The sequence below is a fragment of the Pelodiscus sinensis genome, chromosome 1 (genome assembly GCF_052426305.1).
Source record: "Pelodiscus sinensis isolate ZL-2025 chromosome 1, ASM5242630v1, whole genome shotgun sequence".
Classification (NCBI taxonomy): Eukaryota; Metazoa; Chordata; order Testudines; family Trionychidae; genus Pelodiscus; species Pelodiscus sinensis.
Genome location: NC_143052.1, coordinates 109,705,664 through 109,733,309, shown reverse-complemented (window position 1 = coordinate 109,733,309; position 27,646 = coordinate 109,705,664). Strand labels below are relative to the sequence as shown.

At 49.4% G+C, this 27,646-nt stretch overlaps 1 protein-coding gene across 2 annotated transcripts in view; it reads right to left on the bottom strand.

Moving 5' to 3' along the window:
* Positions 1-27,646, bottom strand: part of B4GALNT3 (beta-1,4-N-acetyl-galactosaminyltransferase 3) — a 108,293-nt gene that overhangs the window by 15,641 nt on the left and 65,006 nt on the right. The window contains exons 4-12 of one of the 2 annotated variants that reach the window (XM_075940924.2): positions 12,576-12,671; positions 12,149-12,239; positions 10,163-10,263; positions 9,720-9,787; positions 5,477-5,555; positions 4,981-5,047; positions 3,630-3,773; positions 3,134-3,243; positions 2,506-2,606 (exon numbers count right to left, since the gene is read on the bottom strand). In XM_075940924.2, coding sequence (XP_075797039.1) covers positions 2,506-2,606; positions 3,134-3,243; positions 3,630-3,773; positions 4,981-5,047; positions 5,477-5,555; positions 9,720-9,787; positions 10,163-10,263; positions 12,149-12,239; positions 12,576-12,671 — 857 coding nt within the window. Of the gene's footprint in view, positions 1-2,505; positions 2,607-3,133; positions 3,244-3,629; positions 3,774-4,980; positions 5,048-5,476; positions 5,556-9,719; positions 9,788-10,162; positions 10,264-12,148; positions 12,240-12,575; positions 12,672-27,646 lie in introns of those variants that run through there. The other variant, XM_075940941.2, reaches the window with a different exon arrangement.

The window sequence follows — 27,646 nt, the reverse complement described above, 5'->3', positions numbered from 1 at the left end:
TGTCAAACACAAAATGTTTCTGCATTGTATTTATTTATGAGAAGGACAGGGAACTTGTCTTTAGTCAATGGTCACTGACCCACAGAAAAATCAGCTGAGAGCAGGGGACATTTCTCAAAGTTGAGAATCATACTTCATGTATAGCACAAGCCATATAAATTCCCCAGAAGGATACCTACAGTGGATCTTTTAAAAAATCATTCAGTCTTGATTTAAAAATTGTTAGTAGTGGAGAAGCCACCATGACACTTATTAAACTGTTTCAATGGTTAGTTATTCTCACCATTAAAAATGTAAGCGGTATTTACTAGTTTCAACTTCCAGGTTCTGTGATTGTGTTGGACCTGTCTTTGCTAGACTGAAGAGTCCATTGTTAAATATAGACACTTAACATACTAATCAAGTCATCCTTATCTTAACAAAGAGGAGGTTAAATGGATTGAGCCCTCTCAGTTTATCACTATAAAAGGCATGTTTTCACGGGGGCATTTATGTGCGCCCGCACCGGCGTTTTAAAACTACTCACATTCACCTCTGCTTAGCGCAGGGTCGGCAGCCTGGGGCCCACGAGGGAGCCCGACACGGCGCTTTGGAGGCTTGAGCCCCGCCCCCACCGCAGCAGACCGCCCACGCAGGCGCTTCAGTAGCCAAAGCAACCCCACGCTGGTCGGGTCCGGCTGCGAGGCAGCAACAGCCCCTCTCCCCCAACGCAAAACAGCCGTGGCGGGGCCCTTTGTGGTGCAGGAGCTGCGAGACGGCAGGGGAGGGTCCCTCATGGCCGCTTCCACCACCCCACTGACCCCGCACAAGCCCATTGGACGGACCTGGACAATAGCAGCTGCAGGAACCTACCAATCCCCAAGCACATGGCCAGGCAGGTCTTGTGGGAGAAACAGGAGAGCAGCGCGTCTCGCTGGTAAGTGTCTGGCCCCCCATCTACTCCCACTCCGATATCTTCACCCACAGAACTCTCCTCCCAGACCCTGCACCCAATCCCCTGCCCTAAGGCACAATCCAAACCCCTGGCCTGATCCCCCCCCCCCTCAGTAAAATGTCTGGTATTTTCAGTTTCTCAGCTGGAAAGCCACTTGGGACATTCTTCCCTTGCCATGTGGAAGGGAATGTGAAATTTAAAGGTGCCATGATTTTTTGGGGGGAGGGGAGGGGTGCTTTTTTTGCTCAACATTTGGACATCCCCCCTTTTTATTAATGCAGAATTTTGTTTAAAAATGAATTACAATAGAATTAAAATATTATCCAATTAAATTAAGTTTCTATCAAATTTACCCAATTCACTTTTAATATGAAAATAGCCTTCAATTTCACATTTGACGCCTTTTTTTGTTGGCGCCCGCCACACTCTTCTGAAAACATGAATGTGATATTGGCCACAAAAAGGTTGGGGACCACTGCTTTAATCATTCTCATGGTTCTTCTTTGTACCTTCTCTGGTTTCATCAACAACCTTTTTTAAATGGTGGCACCAGAAACAGGGGCAGATTTGAGCATGTGTTGCCCCAGTGTTAAATACAGAGGTAAAATAAGCTCATTATTCCTACATGAAATTTCCGTTTATGCACAAAGGGGTCTCATTAGCTCTTTTGGCTACAGCATCTCACTGGGAGCTCATGTTCAGCTGATTATCACCCATGATCCCCAAATCTTTTTCTGGGTCCCTACTTCCCAGGACAGAGTCCTTTATTCAATAAGAATGGCCTGCATTCTTCTAGATAATACATTTATATTTAACCATATTAAAATGCATATTCTTTGCTTCTGCCCAGTTTCACCAAACCAGATTGCTCTGAATGAGTGACTTGCCCTCTTCATTATTTATCATTATTTTTGTGCAAATTTTATCAGACGTGATTTTATATTTCCTTCCAGGTCATTGATAAGAATTATAAATGGCAAAGGGCCAAGAACTGGTTGCTGTGGGAACCCACTGAAAATACATCCATTGGATGATGATTCCCTATTACCAATTACATTTTGAGACATCAAATTTAACATATGCCATGTTAATTTGATATCACTGAAAGTTTTTTAATCCAAATGTGATGTAATACTGAATCAAATGTCTTTCAGAAAGTCTGTAAGACAATATTATTACTTTAATCAATCAAAATTACTATTACTTTAATCAATCAATCAATCTCATCAACATGAGACACCAGTTATTTGACAGGATTTATTTTCCATAAGCACATTATCTTCGGGGGGGAGGAGGGCGCAGTTTTCCTTTAGGAGTTAAAAATTTTTATTTGAAAAAGTACCTTGGCTATCTGAAGGGTTTAAGCACCAAACTGGAATGCCCAGTTCCCATTAACTTCTGGGTGTTTAACAAGAGAATTCTACAAATTAGCACGTCAAGTTCTACTCCAGTCCAAAGCCTTATACTTCCCTGTTCTCCCTCCAGTGATTAAATCCTAGAGTTTCAGATACATGCCAAGGCAGTTGCCTCGCCAACCAGTCCCGGACTGTGACATGGGAGGATTGTTTTACCTCTCCAGGTAATAGGGGCTCTCCTGGTAGAAGCATTTGTTGTCTGTCTCCATGTGGCTCAAGCGGCTGTAATCATTTGGATAAACAAAGGACAAATGAACCTGGAAAGAGGGGGAAAAAAAACATGCACAAAAAATTACCGCTATAGATGCACATGAGCTTCAGTGTTTAATGCAATCTTTCCTAGAGATGTTTGGATCTAGAGTTTTGATAGGGCCCCATATAAAATACAGGGGTGAGTTGCAAAGTTCAGAAATTCATCCAAATTTTTCCAATGTTCAGCACTGCCTAGAGCTGAGGTCTGAGTATAGTTCTGTTTATTGTAAGGCTTCAGAACCCATTCTGGGGAACATGTCTTTCAATCCCGTCATTTGCACCTTGCTGCGTGTATCCAGCTGAGTAATGGCTTGCTTGAATTAGGAAACAGGGAAACAGACGTTGGGCTGTTCTATGGACCATGGAAGCGACACCCAAACCCTCTTGCAGGCATCAGCTCTTGGGCTATTCCACACATTATGAAAAGAAATCCTTCCCACAAGCAGGCTATTTTCTATGTTCTACAGAATGTACATGTTTTCCTGCCAGAGGGCTGAGCTAAGCAAACATTTGTTTTAGGAATGAGACTTACGAACTGGAGTCCCTGATAGCGCTGCAGTGGGAATCCATTCACTAGATAACTGGGCTTGTAAGGGCAGTCGGGTAGGGTTCTGCGCAGGCGTGACTTACTAATCAAAGGCACTGAGAAGCATAGACAGACAGACACAAAGAGAACAGTTACATGGGAAATGCACCAAACCAAAGCCACCCTAAATTGACACACAACAGGACAGCCCCCACCATGGCCATTCCCTATTAACATGTACCAATTTGCCATCACAGTGATGTCAGCTGCATTAAACATTCCATTTCCTGGGGACATCTCACTACACTAACCTCTCACATTTATAATTTATCCTCCGTATGTGATATTTCAGCACACCTGAGAGAGCTGACAGGGCAGAGTGTGGAGCACCTATTTCCTTATCCCAATTTGGGGAAAACAACTTACGAAAATCCACCTTCCTCATTTGCCCTGGTTGATGTGATGTGATGTGATGAGCTGCGATTGTTTGGTGGTGTCTCACCTTTATAAATAGTGTCCCGAGGATCAGACTTCAGCATGTCAGCTGGGTGTTCCATGTTGCCCAGGTTGGCTGTGGGTGGGCTTGTATGGCTGGCCAGTGTCTGTGGGATATGACCAACCTCATCCATCTTTAAGAGAGTCTCATCTAGAAAACAGAGAAAAGGGGAGAGGGAGCAAGGAACAATCCATCATTTCATCCCTTCTAGAATGGTTCCTCACTCTTTGAGGACAACTCCAGCACCCTCTCTCCAAACTCAATTTGGAATCTCGTTCTCAGAAACGAGTTATTTTATGGTCCTGTCCAAAAACCCCCAGTCAGGGTCAGATCCTCACTGTGCCAAACACTATATGAACATTTTCCTGGAAAGCTCAAAATCTAGAAGAGACCAGAATAGCAGAGGTGGTTTTCAAAGTGGGGTTTGAAGAAAGAGATGGTAGTGGCTGTATGGATTATATGAGGGAGTTTTCCCATGCATACAGGGTGACCTGGGAGAAAGCCCAGACGTGTTTGAGAGCGAAGCTGATATGGATGATCAATAAAGGCTGAGAATGCTGGCAGAATGAATGTGGGGTTGATACTATAGATGGTAGGTAGGGCTAAGCAAAACTGTGAAGGGACATAAAGGTAAAGACAAAAAACTTGTGTCTGATGTCATGGAGAAAGGAGAGCCCATGGAAGGACTTAACAGGGGAAGGTGACATGGACAGAGAAACAAGCCAGGAAGATGATCCCAGCAGCATTTTGAATGAACTTGAGGGGCTCAAGGTTGTAATTGCATCCTCAGATAACGTGGGTGGCTTCCCTTTCATTCAACATCCAGCACAAGAACTCCCCTTTAGCTTTAAGAAATCCTTCACAGATCCCTCCTCCTCCTTTTGCTGGCTTCATTCCTGTCCATCTTCTAGCATGTTCCCTTGGCTCCCATATTCCAGGTTTCATTCTGCTGCCCTCCTAGCTGCCCAGTCTCTGCACAGCAGGCAGTAGATCTTTCTCCTGTACTACTACCACCAGCTGGAACAGTTTCTCTGTTCCATGCTGGCGCTCTCAGTCTCTCCAGATCCCATCTCTTCTCCCCTGCAATGGACTCCAAATCTCTCTGAAACGCATTGAGATCCTGCTCTGTGAAACTCCCAATTTTCCCCTGCCCCAAAACTTGGCCAGATCACATCTTCTGACCCCTACCCTGTTAAACCTCCCTCTGCCCCTTCTAACATGCTGCATTCCCAGTATGTTATTTCCATGTGCCTGGATGGGCTGCAATCAGTTGTGAAACATCTGTGGCGCCTTGGAATGAACAATGAGATACATAGACAAGTCTGTGAGGCACTAAGCCTGAGGAGGAGATACTTACTAGCGAAAAGGGAGAGGAACTGGGAGTCTATGACTGTGAATTTAGTTTCTGGGTCACTCAGCCTCCACTGGAATAGAAAAAGAGATGAGCATGAAGCATTTATTGAATTAATCCATCCAGCAGGAAAAAGAAGAGAGCACATCTGTCTAGAACCATATGGGGCCGCTGAGAAGCCTCCTTCCCCAAATCAATACAGAACATCAAACAGGGAAGGGAAGGGAAAAGGAGCAAAATTCCCCATGACTAGTGGGTGAAAAGGGAAAGGATGGAGCCCGGGGAAGAGATGGGAGAGGTCGGGAACTGAGTGGGACTATCCCAGGCAGAATGAGATAAGGGGCCAGGATGCAAACAGGACTGTCCCTTACTGAAAAGGTTCCAAGATGGGAACAGGGGCATCCTGGGCAGAGTGGGGAAGTGGGCAGGGAGGGAAGTTATCACTAATCTTACTCTCAAGCTCCATCAGTGCATATGAAACCGGCTGCATGGGGGCACTTACTGCCACTTCCACATGGTCTGTTCCTTTGTCATCCTGTTTGTGCAGTACCTCAAAGTAGTACTTGCCTGCTGCTGATAATCTGCAAAAAAGAGAAACTCGTGTGTATCATTGGGAACGTTCAGTGGCATTTGCTTGCTTCATTCCTCTCATTCAAGGACTATGGCACAACCATACCACACCTTCGGCTGCAACCTATCCTGCTTTCAAACTAAGCAAGGTTGGGCCTGGTCAGTTGTGGGATGTGAGATCTCCAGAGGATGCTCATATGTTGCAGGCAGGGCATACTCATGATTCTGCATGTGGCACTCAAAGGGTGCAAGGTGAACCTCTACCTCCAGCTAATGCTTCTGGACACCAGAATTTTAGTCCCCCCCTTGGGAAACATGGCTAGTTGCTAAGTAGAATATTGTAAAGAATCTGGGAAGTATTGTATGGGCTCTCTCTCTTTTGTCTGGAGGTGACTGTTGGATTTTTTTTTTTTTGTGTGTGTGTTTGTTTCTTAGGAGAAACAGCCTTTTCCTCCTACCAAAATTATAGTTCTCTAGAGAAATCTGTGTGATATCCACCAGGGGGCATACTGTCACCATTTTAATGTACTCCGTAGGGAGTCCAGTACCTTTCTAATTTGGAAGTTTCCCTACTTTCAAGTCTCTTTCCCAATATTGCCACCTTAAAATATTAAAAAATCATGACATTATAGATAAATATTATTTGTATTTCCCTTCTGGTTTCTGAGCCCTTAAAATACATGGGTTCAAACAAATCACATTTTCAAGCTTTTGTCCACAGTTATGAAGGCTAGAATCTTACTTTTTTTTAAAGGAAAGTTGCAACTCTCATATAGCTGCTTATCTCCAAAAGCTGATGCCATCAGTAAACTATTGAATACCATGAGACTTGCAATAATATTGCAAGAGCTAGCAACATTGTTTTCCAGCCTGCAGGAGTCTACGCAATTTGTTATTGGCCAGTGTCATGAATGCCCAGAGTGAAGAGATTCTCGGGCACATTAGAGTTTACCAGATCTCGAATTATTGGCCTTGGCCTTTTGGTAGACCATCATAAGCCCCTGGCTCTCCCAGCACTGTGGCTCAGTGTGGTGGATTCTCATCTCAGCCAGAGTAGAGCTTTGCATTTTAGTTGAGCCTTGCATCAAAATTCCATGAATGCCTCACAGTTAAGCCTCTGGCCAGCTGGTGGCATGCTCAGACCATCTAGGGTATGTCTACACTACCCCACTAGTTCGAACTAGCGGGGTAATGTAGGCATACCGCACTTGCAAATGAAACCCGGGATTTGAATTTCCCGGGCTTCATTTGCATAAGCCGGGCGCCGCCATTTTTAAATCCCGGCTAGTTCGAACCCCGTGCCGCGCGGCTACACGCGGCACGGAGTAGCTAGTTCGGATTAGGCTTCCTAATCCGAACTAGCTGTACTCCTCATTCCACGAGGTGTATAGCTAGTTCGGATTAGAAGCCTAATCCGAACTAGCTACTCCGTGCCGCGTGTAGCCGCGCGGCACGGGGTTCGAACTAGCCGGGATTTAAAAATGACGGCGCCCGGCTTATGCAAATGAAGCCCGGGAAATTCAAATCCCGGGCTTCATTTGCAAGTGCGGTATGCCTACATTACCCTCCTAGTGCGAATTAGGAGGGTAGTGTAGACATACCCCTATTCAGTGGACACTTTAGAGAGATTGAAGTTGCTTGCATTGGAAGTCACACATGACTAGGAAACAGGACATTGAGTAATCTTTTATACGGTAGTCAATGACTTCTCTCTGGGAACAGAGAATAAATCAATGGCAAGATAGGCCACTGGATAGGAATCCTGGGGGATCGTGGGAAGGCATTGCAGGGCCATCAGCAGGGTCTCCTCGTCTTCATCACTCAAGAGTAGAGAGAGTGAACCTGCAAGATGAGGGCGTACCGTCGGTGCCAAATAGCAGGGTTGTCGGCATGGATGTTACTCTAGATTCCTCTGCCATAGTGAAAGGCTGCGGTGCTAGGGTCACCAGTGCTGAAGGCAGTGTCGAGGGGGGTACAACCACTAGTTGCAGTGCCAACGGTGCTGCATGTGCAGTCGCTGGTGCCACATGATTGTGCCTCTTCGGTGCCAGGGGTGGCACAGGTGCTGACAGTGCCGAGTGGGACCTAGGTGTCTTTGGTGCTGGCAGTGCCTCCAAAGGTGCTGATTTGGCTTTTGCCTTTGTCGATACCGAGGCTGAATTGAATGGTGCCGGTGGCGCCGATTTTGAGTCGGGCTTCTCTGGTGCCTTGGTGCCCACTTTAGTAAGGTCCTTGGAGCCTTGGGAACCGTCGGTCTCTGACAGTCTTGGTACCTTTCTGTCCGGTACCTGAGTCGAGGTCGGTGCAGGGGGTATCTTGTGTGTTTGCCTCTGTTTTTTTGAAGGGGAGTCACCTTTATTTAAAGAAAGGGATCTTTTCCTGGTCAGAGAAAGAGACCCTGGTACCGGAGCCTAAAGGAGCAGCCTTCTCAGACATGGCCAGCAGAGAGGGCTGATGAGGCGGAATGGAGTGCAGAGCTCTGGAGGTGAGGCCAGTGTTTTTGAAGGAAAGAAGTTTTAGTTGTAGCCTTGCGCATGCAGCCCATTAGCTATCTGAAGTGCTGGCACTGGGCGGTGGCATGTGCCTGTCCCAGGCACTGAACACAGTGTGAATGCCTGTTGGAGACAGGGATTAAGAGCCTGCAGGACAGGCAGCGTTTAAAGCTTGGGGAACCTGGCATCCCGGGAAGGAAATATTGTCAAACAGCCACAATAGCAAAGAGAAACTCACCGCTCAACGATAACTATTTTTAATGATTGAAAACTGTGAAAAACTGTACTCTACTACACTACCTACAACAATGAACGATGAAGATTTTAGCAAAAAGCTGGAGAGCAACTGTGGTTCTGACTGGCGGCAGAGAAGGAACTGAAGGGACAGTTGCTGCGAACGCCTAGTAGCGGCACTGTGTGTGCCATCTGGTCAGCGCGCGCAGCCTACCATAGGGCACTGCAACCAAACATCTCCAACCAGGTGCGCAGCAGCACCCCAGACATCTAAGGTGGAGCACACATAGGGGAATCCCCTGGAAGAAGAACTGGGTGGTTATGTCTGGATAGGAAGCAAGTTAATGCGAGCAATTAATTAAGTACATTTAATTGCTAGTGAAGACAAGCCCTTACAGATAAGGATCCTAGCTCTGAAGCCACACTCTGCTAATAGGAAATTAAAGAAAGGGGGAAAAGGCCCATTTTGAAAATAAAATTTTCAGTTTTGAAACCCCCATGCTACTAAGCTGACCAATCAGATGTGTGTGTGTGTGTGTGTGTGTATGTGTATGTGTGTGTGTGTGTGTGTGTGTGTGTGTGTGTATGACTACACTTGCACCCTCTTTCAATAGGGGGGTGCAAATGAAGACATTCGAAATTGCAAATTAAGCCGAGATTTAAATATCCTGTGCTTCATTTGCATAATTGCGTTATGGCGCTTTTTTGAAATACAAAATGCGGTGTAGATGCGGTTATTTCAGGAGAACACCCTTCTTCCGAAATAACTGTTAAACCTCATTTTATGAGGAATAAGGGTTATTTCGGAAGAAGGGTGTTCTTCCAAAATAACCACATCTACACCACGTTTTGTATTTCGAAATAGCGCCATAAAGCGATTATGCAAATGAAGGATGGGATATTTAAATCCTGGCTTCATTTGCAATTTCGAATGTCTTCATTTGCATCCCTCTATCGAAAGAGGGTGCAAGTGTAGACATACCCTCAGTGAAAACCAAATCCAGCATATAAAAACAGAAGATGGTAAATGAAAACCTTTGTAATTTCAGACACCAATAAATGCAAACTGCAGAGTGGGTATACTTGGGACTAAATCCAGATTATTTCTCTGAGCACAAGGGGAACTGGAGAGAAGCTGTTCTCAGTAGTGACAAATGGCAGAACAAGGAACAATGGTCTCAAATTATAGTGGGGGAGGTCTAGGTTGGATATTAGGAAAAACTATTTCCCTAGGAGGGTGGTGAAGCACTGGAATGGCTTACCTAGGGAGGTGTGGAATCCCCATCCCTACAGGTTTTTAAGTCTCGGCTTGACAAAGCCCTGGCTGGGATGATTTAGTTGGGATTGGTCCTGCCTTGGGCAGGGGGCTGGACTCGATGACCTCCTGAGGTCTCTTCCAGGCCTAGGATTCTATGTTTCTATAACTCCCAGCTGTTTCTGATCACTCACCTCACAGGCCTTGATTGCTGGCTTCGGAATTTCCCAAATTCCCCTGGTGCTGTCCACTCCTTGCCAGTCTGTGAGAAGACAGAAAATGCCCAGGTTACAATTCACTTCTTCACCTAAGTTCCATAGTTACTGTCCAGCGGTGGGGATAACACCCATTCTTCTGGGAAATCTGTCCATGAGCTGTAGAAGCCGGAAACTCAGCCATGTCTGTTGATTACAGCCCAGGACTCCAGCAGCTTGGGAATAAATCAAGCTGCCCAAGAATATGCCAGGTGGTGCAAGTCCTCCATTTGCGGGGATCTCGCACAGTCTGATCAAGATGCCGGCTTGGCTATTCCAGCCACCATTTCTTCCTCCTGAAATACAATGTAAACCAGAAGGATTTTCATCCCTCCAGACATATTAGAGCCTTGACTAAAACAGCCATGCAGCATGTGCTGTACCTTGCCTACACTGGCCAGCAGCTGGAGACCAGAGGTCTTTTCATTTGGACTCAACCAGAACTCAGCATTGTCATCTGCAGCAATAGCAAACTCGAAGTCCCCTGCCAAGAGATTTCTGAGATTAGGTGGTGCTCTGCATTAACAGGGTCTACACACAGACAGAAAAAGTTCCACTGCTAGAGAGGGGTCGCCTGACCCCTCCGAAACAGCACCTGTCCTCTGCTCTACTACCCCTTCTCCTCTCTCTGTTCTCTGGGAAACCTTCAGAACTAAAATTCAGTGAATACTTTTAAATATCTTCCTGCTGCAACAAAATGAAGTTTGGTTTCTTACCCTCTAGGTAACTTATTTCCCCTCAGCTGTGCTGAGTTTGGCTGAAATCTAACAGAGGGGGAAGCTAAGAAGTTCACACAGATTCTCCTCAGCTTCTTTTCTGCTTACAAACGGGAAAGAGTGTGTGTTTGCATCTGGGAATGTGCCCAGGGAAGCACAGAGGCGGGCACAGTTGTGTGGGCTTATGTGTGAGGCTTTGGGATGCTCACCAAGATGCATAGGTGGGGCAGTTTATAGGGGCTGAAGGGTGGCACGTTCACGCTCACAGGGATGGGAATGGGTGCTTAGAAGGAGATTGTGAATAGACTACTCCTAGGGGAATTTTATGCCACTGTGCCATGCAGAGTTTTGCAGAAATTAACGTGTGTGCAGAATTTTCTTTTCCCCTCACAGAAATGGTTACAGAGCTGCTAGCTGCCACTAGAAGACACTGGACTCTGCAGACCACAGTTTGCACAAAAAGAGACACTGCTGGAGGCAGACAGAGGGAGCTATATGTTTAACAAGTTAACTGGCCCAGGGCGCAGCACGGGTAAATTATGCTTACCAGGTAACTGGTTAACTGGTTGCCCCTTTACATCCATAGTTCCTGGCAGCTGCACTGCCCAGCATGACCTGAGAGAATGAGGGTGGCTCACAAGAAACTCCATGCAACCACCCGAGTCTCATCAAGCTGTTCTCCCTCTGGAATCCTGAGCTCTGGAGAGGCGAGGGGGACAGGTGTCTGGGTTGGAGGGTCTCCAGGTTTGGGGGCCCCATGGTTGGGTTCTGGGGACAGGGGTTTTGGCTGCATAGGCTGGGGAGAGCAGGTGGGCTTGAGGAGGGAGGGATTGTGGTGTTTGGCTCCCTTGCTGGGCTCTGGGGCAGGGAAGTGGGCAGAGAAACAGGAACTGGATTGTCACAGGGGTTTCTTTAACTCTCATCTCCTGGGGGGGGGGTGTTTGTGTGTTGATATTATTATACACATACTTCCTAGTCACTATTTTTGAAATAATAATTGAAACTGGTATGATAATGAAGTGTTATTTTGACGAATAAAATTTGCAGATTTTTTTAGAATTTTAAAATATTGTGCACAAAATTATGTATGATTGTTGTTTGTTGATTGGTGCAGAATGCCCCCAGGAGCAACAGACAGATGCATGTGGATGGATGGATGGCTAGCAACGGGGAGGGTGGAAGGGGCACAGGTTGTATGGATGCTGACAGGGACATGACGTGTGTGTATGTGCGCGCACACACACACACGTGCCTCTAAGGATAGAGGTGGCTGCATGGAATCATATATGCACACACAAGAGAGTATGGGCATGTGTACATGTGTGTGCAAATGCTGGTAGGTTGTGTGTGTGGACAGCTAGGTACACATGGGAAGCATGCCTGGCTGCACGTGTGTGTATGTGAATCAGTGTTGGGCATGCAGGAATATATTGTTTGCTCAGAAATTACATATCTGTGTTCTCCCTGCCCATGAGGAGTGTGCCCATATGATCCATGCCAACCACCCTCAGTTGGAGTCACAGCTAGACAATATGTCTGGGCTCCTAGCTAGAGAGACATCAAGCTAGAATTGCCCACAAGAGCATTTCTGTTTGGTCTCAAGCAGGGGCCGGGGCAGCATGACAATCCTGATTTGCCATGGCACCTCCTCACCATTAGTGAAAGGGTGCAGATAGCCGAACAGACGGAGCCCATAGTTTGTCCATTTTGGTGATACTGCCAGTTTCTTCAATGTGGTTCGTATCTGAAGGTGGAAGAAACAAAAAAAGAATGAAATAGGGAGGGGAACGGGAAGTATCAGTATAGGAGGGGAGGGGACTGATAGAAGGAATGGGAGAGAAGGTGAGACATGGGGCAGATGCAGGGAAGAGGATGAAGGGAGGAGGAGATGGAACTGAGGGGATGGGACTAGCCGGAGAGGGTGCAGTATGGAATGGGAGGAGTAGTAAAAGGTGGGCCTGGGGAAGGGAGAGGAGAGGTGGGTACAGTTAAAAGGAAAGAAGAGGAATAGGGTCCAGCAGTGTGGAGTTTTGATGCTGCACTGTGCAGGGAAGAGGATAGGCTGTTGGCATATACTCACGTGAGGGTACAGTGGGAAGTGGAGGTTCCTTCTGAGCTGCTCAATGGAGCTGCCGCACCAGTCTTCAAACACATGGAGATTGACTTGACCCTGGTACTGCAGGAACATAGGGACACAAAGAAAGATTCCCATTAATGGCTGCATCCCTCCTGCTTCCCTATAACTCTGCAACAGAGCAAGTCATTTGAGTACCCTGAGCCTATGGTGGGACAGCACAACAGTTGTAGGCAATATTCCCTCTAATCTTTTCCGTCCATGTGGAGATTTTTTCCACCCACGTGCAGAATAATTTTTTCTATGTGCACAAAAGCATGTGTATGTGCACCACCAATAGAAACACAAAACTAATCGGTGAGGGCTCTACTAATCAGCTGGGCAGCACTGGAATCTCTCCTGAGTGGCCGCCCAAGCACTGAGCTTACAGGGAACACGGGTTGCAAAACCTCCCTACCTGTTGGTTGTGTCCAGAGATGAATTCCATTGACAGAACCTGGTGGACTTGCAACAATTTGAGCAGAATTCTGAGTCAGTAGCTGACTCAACAGCCTGGCACTCAAATCCCCACCAGTACAAGTTAATTGGGAGCAAAGTGGAAGACCCATTAACGGGTAGGGACCATCACTGAAGAGCTAATTAAATAGAGAAGTGAACCTTGCAGACGGGAGCAGAACAAGAGAAAGGAAAGAAGCTCTGGGAAGGGGAGGTGCAGAGCTGGTTGCTGTTAGTGCTGCTCCATTTCCCCAGGAGACAGCAGCTGACTAGAGCTTGTGTACAGTAAACACCACTATAGGCAGAGGCCTGATAGAAGGTAATCATAAAGCACTGTGCTAGTGAAGGTGGTCTGAGCATGGTTTGTAGCTAAGGCAAGAGAGATTCCCAGGGGACCACCCTATAACATCCCCCTGTAGGAACTCAAAGCTGGGCAAGGTGTTTCTGACCATCGTCCATGGGTGAGGCAGTGGAGAGAGGGTGGACACGAAGGGAGCTGGGCAGCATGCCAGACCAGGAGGGTCCCACTTGGGAAGGCAAGACGACACACTGCCTTGACCTGGGGAGACCCCTGCAGGAGAGAATGTCCTTGTTAAGTCAAACCAGTGGGTTCCGGAAGAGCGACCAGCGACCTAGTGAAAAGTTCCCTTGGGGGTCGCAGGGAAGCCAGGAGTGTATTTGTCATGGGAGAAAGCAGGGCAGATCTAAAAAAGAAGTGCTCAGTAATGGGGTGCTGTTTCACCCAAGAGGGTAGGCTGGAATCCCCTACCAATAGCTTCTCTCCTAGGCTGTGAGCAAGGGAATCAGGCCACAGTAGAGAACTGGGACGTCAGGAGTGAGTGATGGCCCTGAGAAAAACAGGGTCTGTGCACCAAGAGAAACAGTCCTCGGGGCTGAGTAAAAGGGGGAGAAAAGCACAGGTTATTAACCGAACCACGTCAGCCCCAGGCATCTGAAGTGAAGGAGGAAGAGACAGGGATGCAGAGGACTAGATCTATAAGCCAGCACACACTTGGAGGTAGTGTGTGGAGTAGATGTGACAGTGACAGCAGAGGTCTGGCCAGTCAATGAGAAAACCAATTTAAGAGTAAATGAGAGAAATCTGGGGAAGGTTTCTGTGGCTGACAAGAATAGAGCTGAAGTCTTTGCAGAACTTAGCAGGCTACCAACTCAGATGGCAGAGTGCTTGCACGAGCTGGAAGAAATGTGCTCCTCGAGGGATAAGGTTTCAACCAGAGCCATAAAGAGAGGAGGAGCTAGTCTGCTTTGGAGTAAAAGAAGAGAATGGTGAGCAGCACCAGTGCTTGCTTCAGGAGGAGAAGCTGATGAAATTGGGCACTGAAATCCTCCTGCAGAGTCAGAGCCTGGTGGAAAAGCATGAGATGTTAGCGACTCTGAAAGCTGAGATGTCTGCTTTAAAAAGAAGAGACTGAACTCCGGGTAAGGGTATTGACAATAGGGCTTATCTTGGGACCCAGCAAGGCTCTCTGGGCAAGATATGTCAGAGGGGGAGAGGTCCTTCCAAAAGGAAACTAACTAGCTGCCTCCCAGGCTAGGAACCAGTGGACAGCTTCAAGAGCATCTGCATCCTTATGAAGGCCAACAAGAGCTCAGCTGAGTAGGTGAATTGGAGGGAGCTGGTAAGCTGGTCATTGGGTCAAGGCAAGGGGACTGGGAAAAGTGCAGGAAAACACTCTGGGAGCTGCAGTCCATACTGGGCAGAGGCACTACTTTATTTTACTGTATTGCCCAAGTTTCTGTTTAACCAATAAAACTGTATTCTGTGGCAATAGCCTGAAAGAGACTGGCTTGGCATGAGTCCACTCCTTATGAATTGTGCACTGTTGTCCTGCACATAAAAATCATCTCTGCACACAAGAATACATACACGTGTGATTCACATCCACTGCGCCTCCTAACTGGTGTCTTGTCAGTGCTCCACCCCCTCTAGCTATGCAAGAAATGTTCTGATGCCTGGATACAGGTTTGCCTTAGAACCAGCTTTAAACTTCAGCATGAGCCCATTATCTTCTTTCCTCCTCTGCTGTCTTCCCACAGTGAACCCCAGTACTGCCTACCAGAGGCAGAGGCGCCAGGCTAGAGAAAGAAGTTTAATGCTCTAAGGTGATGCTAACTCTGGGTACGTCTACACTACAGCGCTAGTTCGAACTAACTTAGTTCGAATTAGTTAATTCGAACTAAGCTAGTTCGAACTAACGCATCTAGAACTAAAAACTAGTTCGAATTAGCGTTTTGCTAGTTCGAACTAGTAAGTCCACATTGAGTGGACTCTGAACAGGGCTTAAGGATGGCCGGAAGCAGTGCCGGCAGGGCATAAAAGGAGGACTTAGAGCATGGAGATACTGTCTCAGGCTAGCCGAGGGCTGCGCTTAAAGGGTCCCGACCCCCACCCCGGACACACAGTTCTAAGGGGTGCCCCGCTTGCAAAGAAGTTCTGGCTTGGAGTGCCCTGAGTGCCCACACTGGGCACATCACACCACTCGGCCATCAGCCCGGCTGCACTTGCCGCAGGCTGCCATCTGGGGAGAGGGAGTAATTGGGGGGCTGCAGGAGAGCTTCCACCCCCAGAAGCCCGCAGAGCCAGCCCAGTCCTCCCCATCGGGGGCTCGTACCCCATTCCTCCCTCACCTCCTTCCACTTGCCCTTCCCTAGCCCCCCTTCTTATTGATGTACAAAATAAAGATAACGTTTCTTCCAACATTGACTCTGTCTTTATTGAAAAAAACTGGGGGAGACTGGGAAAAGGAGGTGGGAGAGGGGAAGAGAAAGGCTGGGAGAGGGGAGGGCAACTAACATGATCAGGGGTTGGGAACAGGTCCCAGATGAAGAGAGGCTACAGAGACTGGGACTGTTCAGCTTAGAAAAGAGGAGACGGAGGGGGGACAGGATAGAGGTCTCTAAAAGCAGGGGTTGGGTGGAGAGGGTGCATTCAGAAAAGTTCTTCCTGAGTTCCCATAAAGAAGGACTAGAGGACACCAAAGGAAAGGAATGGGTAGCAGGCTTGAAACTAGTAAGAGAAAGTTGTTCTTGACAAAGCAAATAGTTAACCTGTGGAACTCCTTGCTGCAGGAGGCTGTGAAGGCTACAACTAGAACAGAGTTTAAAGGGAAGTGAGATAAAGTGATGGAGGTTGGGTCCATGGAGTCCTATTAGCCAGAGGGTAGGAGTGGTGTCCCTGCCCAAAGTTTGTGGAAGGCTGGAGAGGGATGGCACGAGACAAATGGCTTGGTCATTGTCTTCGGTCCATCCCCTCCAGGGTCCCTAGGGTTGGCCGCTGTTGGCAGACAGGCTACTGGGCTAGATGGACCTTTGGTCTGACCCAGGACGGCCATTGTAAGCTCAGGGCTCAGTGTCGGGGGTCTCAGTGGACCCCCTTGATTTTCATGCACACCTGGTCCTGGGTGGCCAGGCTGGCAGCTCTCCTGCCCTAGACGGCCACTTTCCTGTGCCTAGTGCGGAGATCGTGGACGAGGTCCACGATGTCCGCACTAGCCCAGGAAGGTGCCCGCCTCTTGCGGTCCAGGGCAAGCTCCCGGGAGCCGCCAGCCTGGTCCCGGCAAGAGGGGGTGGGCTGGGGGGCATCGGGTGGGTGGCTCTGTGCCGTGCCAGGTGCAGGGTCTGCTAGCTGGGTGCTGGCAGGCTTGCACCTGGCACGGGCACCGTAGCCAGCCCGTGCCCCTTTAAGGGGTCCGGGGCCGGGAGGGGGGCATAGAGTTTCCCTGGTGTTGGCCAGAGTGGCCACCAGGGAAACCTGGGGAGGGCTAGCCTCCCACTAGTTCGAACTAAAGGGCTACACAGCCCTTAGTTCGAACTAGCTAGTTCGAACTAGGCGTTAGTCCTCGTAAAATGAGGTTTACCTAGTTCGAACTAAGCGCTCCGCTAGTTCGATTCAAATTCGAACTAGCGGAGCGCTAGTGTAGCGCATAGGAAAGTTAGTTCGAACTAACGTCCGTTAGTTCGAACTAACTTTCTAGTGTAGACATACCCTCAGTGTTTCCCAATTGGTGCTCCGCGAAGCAAAACTAGGGGTTCCGCGAGGAGCTGGCACTCCCCCGCCCCCTCTGAAAGAGAGAGAGCCGGCTAGCCAGTTGTACGGGCTCGTGGTGCCCATGCTCCATCAATATTTGGAACTGGCGCGGGCCCCAGCCCCCCCACGTGTCCTCCCACCCCGGTCCCAGAGCATCTCTCCCCTGTCCCCGTGCCTGTCCCCGCCGTGCGCAACCTTCACTGAGCTTCTCCTTGCTGGCTGCTGCTGCCCTGCATGGCATGCTCAAACTGGCAGGCGGGGAGATGCCCGGGCGTGACGTAACGTCACGGCCCAGGATTTTAAAACTGCTGGGTGCTGTGTTGCGCAGTATGGCTAAGTTGCGGGTTCGGAGTCCGGGGACGGAGTGCAGACTCCCGCCCCACAAAGTGGAAGGCAGAAGGTAGGGGAAGGGCTGGGAGAGGAAGGGGCTTGTGCGGAGGGGGAGGGGAGAGGAAGGCACCAAAGGGACAGGGTAGAGGAGAGACAAATGCCAGGGGGCAAAGTGCAGACAATGAGGAAAAAGGCAGAAGGGGAGGTGTCAGTGGGAGGGGGGACAGGATGATGCTGGGAGGGGAGAGGGTAAGGGCATTGGGGGCTAGAGAGGGGACGGGGAGGTGCTGGGAGAAGGCTTGAAAGAAGGGATGGGCATGAGGGAGGCCGGGATGGAGCAAGTCGTGTGAGGGCACAGGGGCATGAGGGGAATGGGGGCAGAGGGTGGTGAGGGGGTGGGCATCAGGAAAAAAGGGCAAAGGAGGTAGAGGCAGTGAGGGAAGGAGGAGGCACCAGGAGGGTGCAGGAGTAAGAGAAGGTGCAAGTGCCAGGGGATTCTGGTGCTGAAGCAGAAGGGCAGACACCTGCAGGGGAGGGATCACCACCAGAGGAGAGATGTGGGGCAGGTTTGTAGAGGGAGGTGTTAGAAGATGGGATGAGGCGGGGTAGCTCACATGATCAGAGTGGGGCTACTGGAGGAGTGGGCACAGGGAGAAGAGAAGGGCTGGTGGAGGGGGGCAGGTTGCAGGAGGGCTGAGGGCTGTGAGAAGGGCAGGACTCAGGACAGGAGTCAGGACGGGTGAGGAGTTGGGAGGCAGCAGGCACCAGGGGAGGAGACATGGCAGCAGAGAGAAAAGGTAAAGGTTTAAAAATATTTATTAATAACTTGGGTGCCACAGTGGCACATCCAAACAAGCCACATGAACTCAGTACTGGTGCACAACACAAAATTCATTTTGCTCATGTGAGGAAACTCTTAGGCTATGTCTACGCTGGCGGTTTCTTGCGCAAGAACATCTTGCACAAGAGTTCTTGTGCAAGAACACGTCCACACTGCCATGTGCCAGCTGTGCTTTTGCACAAGAGCATCTATGGCAGTGTGGATGCTCTCTTGCCTGAGGAAGTGCCGATGGCCATTTTAACCATAGGGCTTTCTTACGCAAGAAATTCATGTTGCCTGTCTACACTGGCCTCTTGCGCAAGAACAGTTGCACAAAAGGGCTTATTCCTGAGCAGGAGCATCATAGTTCTTGCACAAGAAGCCCTGATTTCAAACATGAGAACTCTGTACCCTGCTCCCACCAGCACATTTGGGACCACATTAGTGAGGCTTGGGGGTCTTTGGAGGGTTGTTGGATTTTTTTTTGCATCTCACTTGTGTGGCCCCAACAGACTTTTCTGTGGGTCAGTGACCCTTGACTCAAAACAGGTTCCTCACCCCTCTTATAAATAGAGACAATGCTAAAACTTTTTGAGTTTGACATAATATTTTATTTAAAAATGAAGCCTGACCAACAAGCCCCCAATTGGGGCCAAACCCCCATATCACTGCAGCATCATAAGACTCCTGCACCACCTGACCCCAAATCTGAGCCTATCATATACTGGAACCCCCTGTCCTGGGCCTCTTACATCTCCAAACTCCTGCATCCCCCCCATCCTCAGTCTTCTGCTGCAACACTCCTGTACCATCCACACATGGCAAATCTGTGTCCTGAGCCCGTCATACTCACAGCCTCCTTGCCCTGAGTCCCTCACATATCCAGCCCAAACTCCTGCACCCTCACATCTACAAGCCCATGGCTTGCTCAGCACCCCAACCTTCCACCTGAGCCCAACACTCCCGAGCCTGGAGCCCCCTCCCCGAGCCAGCATCCCCTTTTCCTAAATCCAAATTCCCTCCCAGAGCTTGTACTTCTCACCCCTTCCCACACCCAAATCCCTCATTCCCACCCCACACCTCCTATCTCAACCTAGTGAGAGTGTATAAGGGCTGGGGATAGCAAGTGATGGAGAGGAGGGGCACAAAGCAGATGATGCCTCAAGGAAGGGCAGTGGGGCTCTTGTGGAAGGAATGTGATTTTCATGCATTTGTGGGGATTTTCATGAATTGGTGGTAACCCTCCCCCCCCTTTTTTTTTGCTTGACAAACTTAGGGGTTCCTTGAAATTCTGAAAAGCTGAAAAGGGTTCCTCGGCCAAATAAAATTGGGAAACACTGTGCTAACTAAACTGCACAGAATTGCAGAGAGGAACAATGAAGACAATCCAGGGAAATAAATTTCCATTGGTGACCATTCAAATCCTTGGAAGGATCTCACTATTGGAGACTTGGGAAAACAGGCGGCCCCGGACTTGTGATGTGATTGGTTCCTGGGAAAGCGACGCAAATCGGGAGTGTTGTAACTCGAACCCTCATTTACGATAGGTGCTGTGCACTGTTGTAAAGGTGGGCCAAGGACGCAAGTCGGGGTTTTCTGCCCCTTCCGCACTTAGAAAAATGGTTGTAAGTGTGGGGGTTTGAAACTCAGGCGGTCGCATGTCAGGGGTTTCCTGTATAGCAAAGCATCTGCTGTGAAGGTAGCAAAGCTGGTATCAGTCAGTTATACACAGAGTTGGGTACAAAGATATCAATGCTCTTTCTCAAGGCAGGTAAGTATCATTTTTCCATTTCACAGACAAGGAAGCAGAGGCCCAGCTAATTTAAGTGACTTGCCCATAGTCCCACAGCAAGTCAGTGGCAGAGTCTAGAGTAGAACTGTTTTTCTGACAATGGGTGCCACTTTAACGACTAGGTAATGTTGTTTTCTCCTTCTCCTTGTAGGGAGGAAATCTCACATACATCTCTGTACTGTGTACTGCAAGCATTCTGCACTGTAAAATGTCTCTTGCAGATGAACACCCAGAGGCTGTTCCTTCATTGCTCCACAGTCACTTACTTGACAGGTAATAGATCTCAAAGGGGCCATAAGTGTGGCAGCTGAAGCACCAGAGCAGGATGTAAGTATGGAGAGCTCACAAGCCAGTGACTAGACTTGCTCAGGTTATTGTAGGAGACAAAAAGCAGGTCAGTCATGGTCCAATGCACTTCTGCAGGAAGTCAAACACAGATTTTAAAGTGGCTACAGGACTAGTAGCCCTATTTTAACTAGATATAAGTTAAGGGCACTCAGATTTCATGCTCCTGGGTAGATGCTGACCACTACTGGAAGTGCTTCACCCCCCAGCTATACCACTGTACAATTAAGTGCATTGTTAATGATGAAGTTGGCGGCTTGGCCTTTACCTTCCTTCAAAGCATCAGCGGTCAACCACTTCCCACGAGGGATACCAGAGGTCAATCTACAGTCTGATCCATTGCAGCAGTATGCATAGCAGAACAGGAATAATGCCTAGGGCAGAAGGTCCCGAACTCCTGACCCTTGGGCCATCTGTTGCTCAAGCACTTCCCCAGTCCAGCCCGCAATATATTTTGAAAAATGTATTCAATCAGGCCCATATGGCTGCCAGCGCATGGCTCCTAGGCCCCGAGTGCCCACACGGTCCTGGCCACAGAGGGTGTCGCTCAGCCTGGGAAACCATGCTGGACATCTCAGATGCAATGCAAACTGTACTGGTCAGTAAGCCACCCAAGCTGACACACTTCTGCAGCCAGCAGGATGGGTGGGTTTCACTTTCAGTTACTCTGGGCAGGGGCAGGGGATCCCAGTGCAAGGACACAGATGGTAGCAGAAGGGAGGCTTTGTACAATCCTTGTTTTTGCCTGGGCTCCCGGACACACTATCAACTTGCATATACTGCATTGGCAATGCCTAGAGTTCAAAATTAATTAATCAGCCCCCTCCTGTCCCTCCCAAAAAAGGACTGCTTCTTGAAATCACATATACAAATACACTTGGGGATCTTTTTATTTGGCATCTGGTGTTTGAGGTCTTTGGATGAATTTGGAGCACATTTTTTAGATTTTCTCTACAAACCATGAGACCTTTTTAAAAAAAGAGAGAAAAGAAGAAAAAGAAGGCTCGGATTCTCTACTAATACCATGCACCAAGAAACAAGCATAATCTAAGTCAGAATAATCACCGCTGACAGCAGTGCATGAGGCAGTGAAGTTCTCAGATTTGGCTTCATTTTGAGAATGTGACTAGAGCTAGAGCTCCTAGATATCAGGAGGCTTGTGATCAACTCAGGGGAGATGGCATCACTGATATCTAATCATTTTCACAACATGAGTTAGTAGTTTCACCACTTATACTCATGGGCAGGACAGCTCTGCACACACCTTCCCAGGTCACAGGAATGTGACGGCAGCAGTGTGGAGCTAGCAACCAGAAGCCTTCTAGCCCCACTGCACTGCCAGTGGTGACGGGTGGGGGGGGGGAGGGGAAGCCCAGAGGGTTTTAAATCACCAAGGACAGCAGGCAGGGCCAGTAGATGTATGGTGGGGGAGTAAGGGAGAGAATACACAGAGACACGTCCCCAAAGCTCTGCCAGAGGGGGTTGCCTGCTGGCCCACTAGAAGGATTTGAGCACTGGAACTGGCCCTAAGGTAAAATGAATTTGACAGCCCTGGCCTAGAGAGAGCAGTCAAGGATCAGGATCCTGTAGTACTGGATGCTGTACAAATAGTAAGACAGTCTCTGCTTTAAATCTAGGTTATTTTAAGAAGCAACAGGTGGAGGAGACAAACAGATGGGGGTGGAAGAAAAGAGGTCACAGCACAGTGAGTGAGTTAATCAGAATAGCTGCTCAGACAGAGCAGTTGTTTGATCTGGACTGCAGGAGGCAGAGTATCAGACTACGACCAATGGCCTGATATGGTACCGCAAATACAGTAGGACATATTCTTAGTAACACCGGAACTCCTTCATACCACGTTGGCAGTGTAAAGTGCCCTTAATGTAAATGGGAACTGGCTCTTTATCACTATGATCAAAGGCAGCAGGGATTTACAAGGTAACCTGAGGGCAGTCTCTGGCAGGCCCAGCTGTCAGGAGCTGATGTGCTGGACTTCCCTTTGCTGCATTCCTGGCCACGACAAAACAGACAGTAAATGACAAAGTAAATGACAGTAATTCCTAGCACAATAGTGCACGGTACAAAGCAGCATTTCCAAAGCAGCAAAGTCTAGCAGCATCTGAACTGGGCAGCCTGGCTTTACCTATGGAGAACAACAGGAATTGCAGACCATGCACCTTCTTGGAGGAGAGCGGAGAAAAGATATCAAACAAAGAAGTGCAGGCTGCTGAAGGTGCTGCTGCAGGACCAAAATCTGGCGCTGGGCTTTAATTTTAGACACCTAGTCATTAGCATAGCAGTTGCAGACTGAAAACCTGGTTTTCTTCCTGCCCCTCCAGCTCAGGTCACCGCTCCTTCTAGGAAGCAGGTGGGAAATCCCTATGGTTTCATGTGGGACAACAGGATAAAAGAATAATCATTGGTGCTTGTCACTGCCTATCACCATGATGGGTGACTATCACTGTCTTTCCCATTTTACACATGGGCACAGCAAGGCAGAGAGAGGCTCACAGTCCTATCTTAAGATGTGGCTTCTGATTTTGGTTTCTGAGTTGAGGCACCTCAGGCCTGGTTGAGCAGCCTCCATTTTCAGTAACTCCAGTGAGGCTGTGGGCGCTCAGCGCATCTGAGAATCAGGCCTTCAGTGTAATATTGAGATACCAAAAAGTGGAAGCTCCCACCTTCAGAGGCTACTTCAGAAAATGTGGGCCTAAGAGATGTCCAAAAGGCCACACAACAAACCATTGACAGAGGTAGGAGTAGGACCCAGGAATCTTGACGTCCGATCCTTTGCCCTAGCCACTAGACCGGGGGGGACAAAAGGGCCTCCACAGGCCGGATTTGGCCCACCAAGCAAGCGCATCTGGCCCCTGGAGGCCCTGCTGCTCCCCCGCCCCCAAGCCAATTAGGGCTTATGGGTGGGAGAGCACCCGAAGCCTTCTCCTGCCCTGAGAGCAGCACATGGCGCTTTGAAGCGCCTCCGCACAATGCTCGTGGCGAGGGGGAAAGGGAGAGAGCGGAGGAGGCTTTACGTGCTCTCCCGCTCCCAGGCCAATCAGGGCCTGGGGGAGGGGAAGATGCGTGAAGCTTCCTTTGCCCTGCTCCAGCTCTGTGTGTAGCCTGCAACACTTCAGAGCGCCATGTGCTCCCCGCAGGGTGGAAGGAAGCTTCCCGCACTCTCCCACCCCCAGGCCCTGATTGGCCTGAGGGTGTGGGAGCATGCCAAGCCTCGTCCAGGGCATGGGTGCCTAGTGGGAAGCGGGGGCAAAGGGGCTCCTCCACCCCCAGACTGATGTGAAGGATGGAACATTTCCCGAAGCGGCACCCTTTCTGGGCCACACTGGGGGAGAGGTTGTCATAACAAGATCTATGATTCCTAATTAAGAGTGTTCCATTTGTCTGGCAGGTCCCTCCCCAGCACCTTCCTCTCTTTCTGCCTCTATCCTTGCTCCTTTTTTACCACACCCCAGGGAAGTGCTTACGCTAAACATCCACCCTCAAAATCAAAATGACTGCCAGGGGCATGGCCATTTTCACAGTGCATAGGAGGACAGGCGCAGCAGTAGCCTGTAATAAAACTAGCAGAATTTGTACCAGAGATAAAAGGGAATAGTTTAGTGACGATGATTTATTGCAGCCCGAGACCATCCTAAACTAGATGCTGGGCTGAAAATAGGGTTGCCAGGTGTTCGGTATTCATCCAGACAGTCCAGTATTTGCAGGCTCCATCCAGTAAAAAAAAAAAAAAAAAAGGAAATACTGGACATGTGAAATCTCAGGTATTTCCTGTTTCCCTGGGATGGAAGCCGGGTGGGGACAATTTTCTCCTACAGCGTCGGGCGGGGGAGTGAGGAGCACATAGCAAAGAGGGGCAGAAGGGGGCACTTGCCGGGTGCCACGCTAGGGGGGCGCTGGGCTGGGGTGGGAGCAGAGCGCATGCTGTTCTGGTCCACGTGACCAGCAGAGACCTGGGAGCTGGCCACGTAATGCCTCCCTCTGCACCAGCCGTGGCCAACCCGCGGCTCTTGCCCCCCAAACTGTGGCTTGCGAACCCGCTCCTGCACCCCCCCCCCAACAGCCCCCAGCCCCTGCCAGCTCCCCCAGCTTCCCTGTGCTTACCAGGTGGCGCTTTGGGGGTTTAAAAATAGTGCCCAAGATGGCGGCCATCTTAAAGGGGCAGCCTCCTTTTAAAAAAATTTTTTTTTCTTTTCTCCATAATTCAGTTCTGGGGGTCTTTTTTTTTCTTAACAACTTTGGTCTCCCCCCCCCCTTTTTTCCCTCAACAGAATTGTTCCCCAAGGTCTTTTTGGGGGGTGGGTGAGGGGGAGGGCTGTTTGGTATTTTCTGTTAAACCATCTGGCAACCGTAGCTGAAAACAAGGTGCCCCGCGTAAGGAGGAAAGAGGATCCAGACAATATGTGATGACTAGCACTGGCATGTTTCAATCCCTAGTATTGTATTAGTAGACAAACATTTCCTCTTACTCCAGCAAGGCATTTTTGGTTATCAGCACCCAGTGACATCTAGAGAAACTACCCCAAGGGACAAGCAGGCTCAGCACAGCAAAAATTCCTCTTCTCTCCCTGTTTTCCTCTGCGCTGAAACCACCACAGAGCAGCCAGAAGGCCTTTTAGAATTGCCACTGGACTGCTGGGCAGAGTGCTCCAGAGCCTCGTGCTACATTCTACAGCCAGCTCTGAAGGCCAGCTTGGGGTAGGAGACAGGGCTGTGCCATCCAGGTGGTGCTAGGGGCTGGCTGCTCCAGCCCAACCTCTTTCACCCAAAGGAGCAGGGAGCTTCCCTTCCTCCCTCAACACAAACATATTCCCCAGGGGCCAAGCAATTCTGTCAACTCCCCTGGCTACAGGGAGCAAAGATGAGAGACCGCCCCCCCTTAAAGCACTGCTACCCACACACAAACAACCAGAACCACAAGCAATGTGAAGGGACACGGGGGTAGGGTTACAGCCCTGGAGAAGTGACTCCCCGGATTGTTACTGGAGGAGGAGAGGCCTTGCCTAATTTAATCTTTGATGGCTTTGCATTTCAGGGGCAAATCAGCTGCTTACAATGCAAAGAATGCACAGCACTGGGGAAGATAAACTGGACAAAAAGAGGGTCTGAGCCAGGGAAGAATGGAGACATTGTGCTGCAGATTAGAAATTCTGTAAGACGAGTTTATAAGACTCTTCTGTCTCCTCACAGCAGCCCTGACCCCTCCTCTTGCCTCTACCAGCTCCCTTGACTGGGTGACATTCAGGAGCAAGCAGCTGGATGTTACTTCAATGTCTTCTGAGACTCAAGAGGGAAAAAACCTTCCCCCTCTTTGCGCTGTACTGCTGCAGTCACTCAAACCCCTTTAATTATTCAAGTTGGTCAGCAATACACATCATCTGTTCAAACCAAGTCTGACTTCGTGGCCTTTAGTGGGAGAGGAACTCCCCCTCACCGCCCCCACATACTCCCCCCCCGAAGCACCAGCCCAGAAATCAGGCTGCAGTTATGTTCTTATAGATGTCATAGAGGGAGTGGAAAGGATACAATAGGATCACAGATCCCTTGTAATTAATTTGTGCAGAGTTACGCCTCTACAACTGTCAACAGGTGATTAACAGGAAAGCCAGAAGCTCTCTAGCCCTATCTGTCCCCTCAGTGGCCGTGTTGTACCAATCAGTGCAAAAAGTAACACTGGGATGACTTAGGGATGTAAGCGTATGTCTACACTGCCACCCTAGTTAGAACTAGGGTGGCTAATGTAGGCATTCAAACTTGCAAATGAAGCCTGGGATTTAAATATCCCGGGCTTCATTTGCATGTTCCCGGGCACCGCCATTTTTAAATGCCCCGTAGTTTGAACTACCTGCCTGCGGCTACATGCGGCATGGACTAGGTAGTTCGAATTAAAGCTCCTAATTTGAACTACCGTTAAACTTCCTTGCAGGAAGAATAAATCCCGGGCTTCATTTGCTAGTTTGAATGCCTGCATTAGCCACCCTAGTTCGAACTAGGGTGGCAGTGTAGACATCCCCTCAGAGAGTAGTCGACTACCCGAAAAGCTTAAGCTTATCCGGTAGTCCAATCAACTATCCGCATTCTCCCCCTGCCTCCACCTTGATGCCTCTATATCAAAGGCAACATGGGGGAGAAGCAGGAGCTGGTGTTGGGGGGGAGCCAGCTTAAAAGCCAGTTTCTCCAGCATTGTCTCCACTCCCCATCCCGCTGCCTCTAGGGAAGCAGCGGGGAAGTTGCTCCGGCTGCAGGAGGGGTCCCAGAAAGAAGTTGGGACCCCCAGTGGACAGAGGTGCCTGCCTTGAAGCAACCCCTGTCTGCAGGGGTCCCAGCAGAGAGCTGGGACCCCCAGCGGATGGGGATTGCTACGGGCTGGGCAGGCAGCCCTGCTCAGTCCCAGCTCGCGCTGGGACCAAATCTCACTGTGGCTCAGCAATTTAAAAGGCAATAGGAGCCAGGCAGCCTCCCCCCCCCCCCGGCTCCTATTGCCTTTTAAGTTGCAGAACCGCAGCTTTGGTCTCCAACCCAGCGCAAGCAGGGACTGAGCTGGAATGCCTGCCCATCCAGCGCCTACTAAATTTAGGAGCCGGGCGAGCAGGCAGCTCAGCTCAGTCCCTGCTTGTGCCAGGTCGGGAGCAGTAGCCTCCCCAGGAATTGAAATTAGGGGAGGAGGGTGTTCGAATTTACAAGGGGGGGATGTCAGGACCAATGAGGGGTGAGACCGTGAGGGTGAAGGTGGACTGTATGGCACCATAGTTCATAAAACTTTGGGGAGGCGTTGGGGAAATTCGGGGGGGGGGGGGGGATACACTTCCATAGGGGGGGTGTAGGGAAATCCCTTGTCGGGCGCCAAACCCCACTGTGGCTCTGCAATTTAAAATGCAGTCAGAGCCAGGGGGCAGGCTGCCTGGATCTTACCACTTTTTAAATTGCAGAGCTGCAGTGGGGTTTGATCCTGAGCACGGCTGCCTTCCCCTATCGAGTAACCGGTCTGAGGGCATGAGGTTCCAGTGTTTGATAGGCTCAGATCTAGGGTCTGGGGAAGGGGGAATGCAGGAGTGGTTGTGGCCAGATGGGGGCTTGGCCCCAATTGGGGGTTTGTTGGCCAGGCTTCATTTTTAAATAGAATACTATGTTAAACACAAAGGGTATGTCTACACTACCCCGCTAGTTCAAACTAGCGGGGTAATGTAGGCATACCGCACTTGCAAATGATTTGAATTTCCCGGGCTTCATTT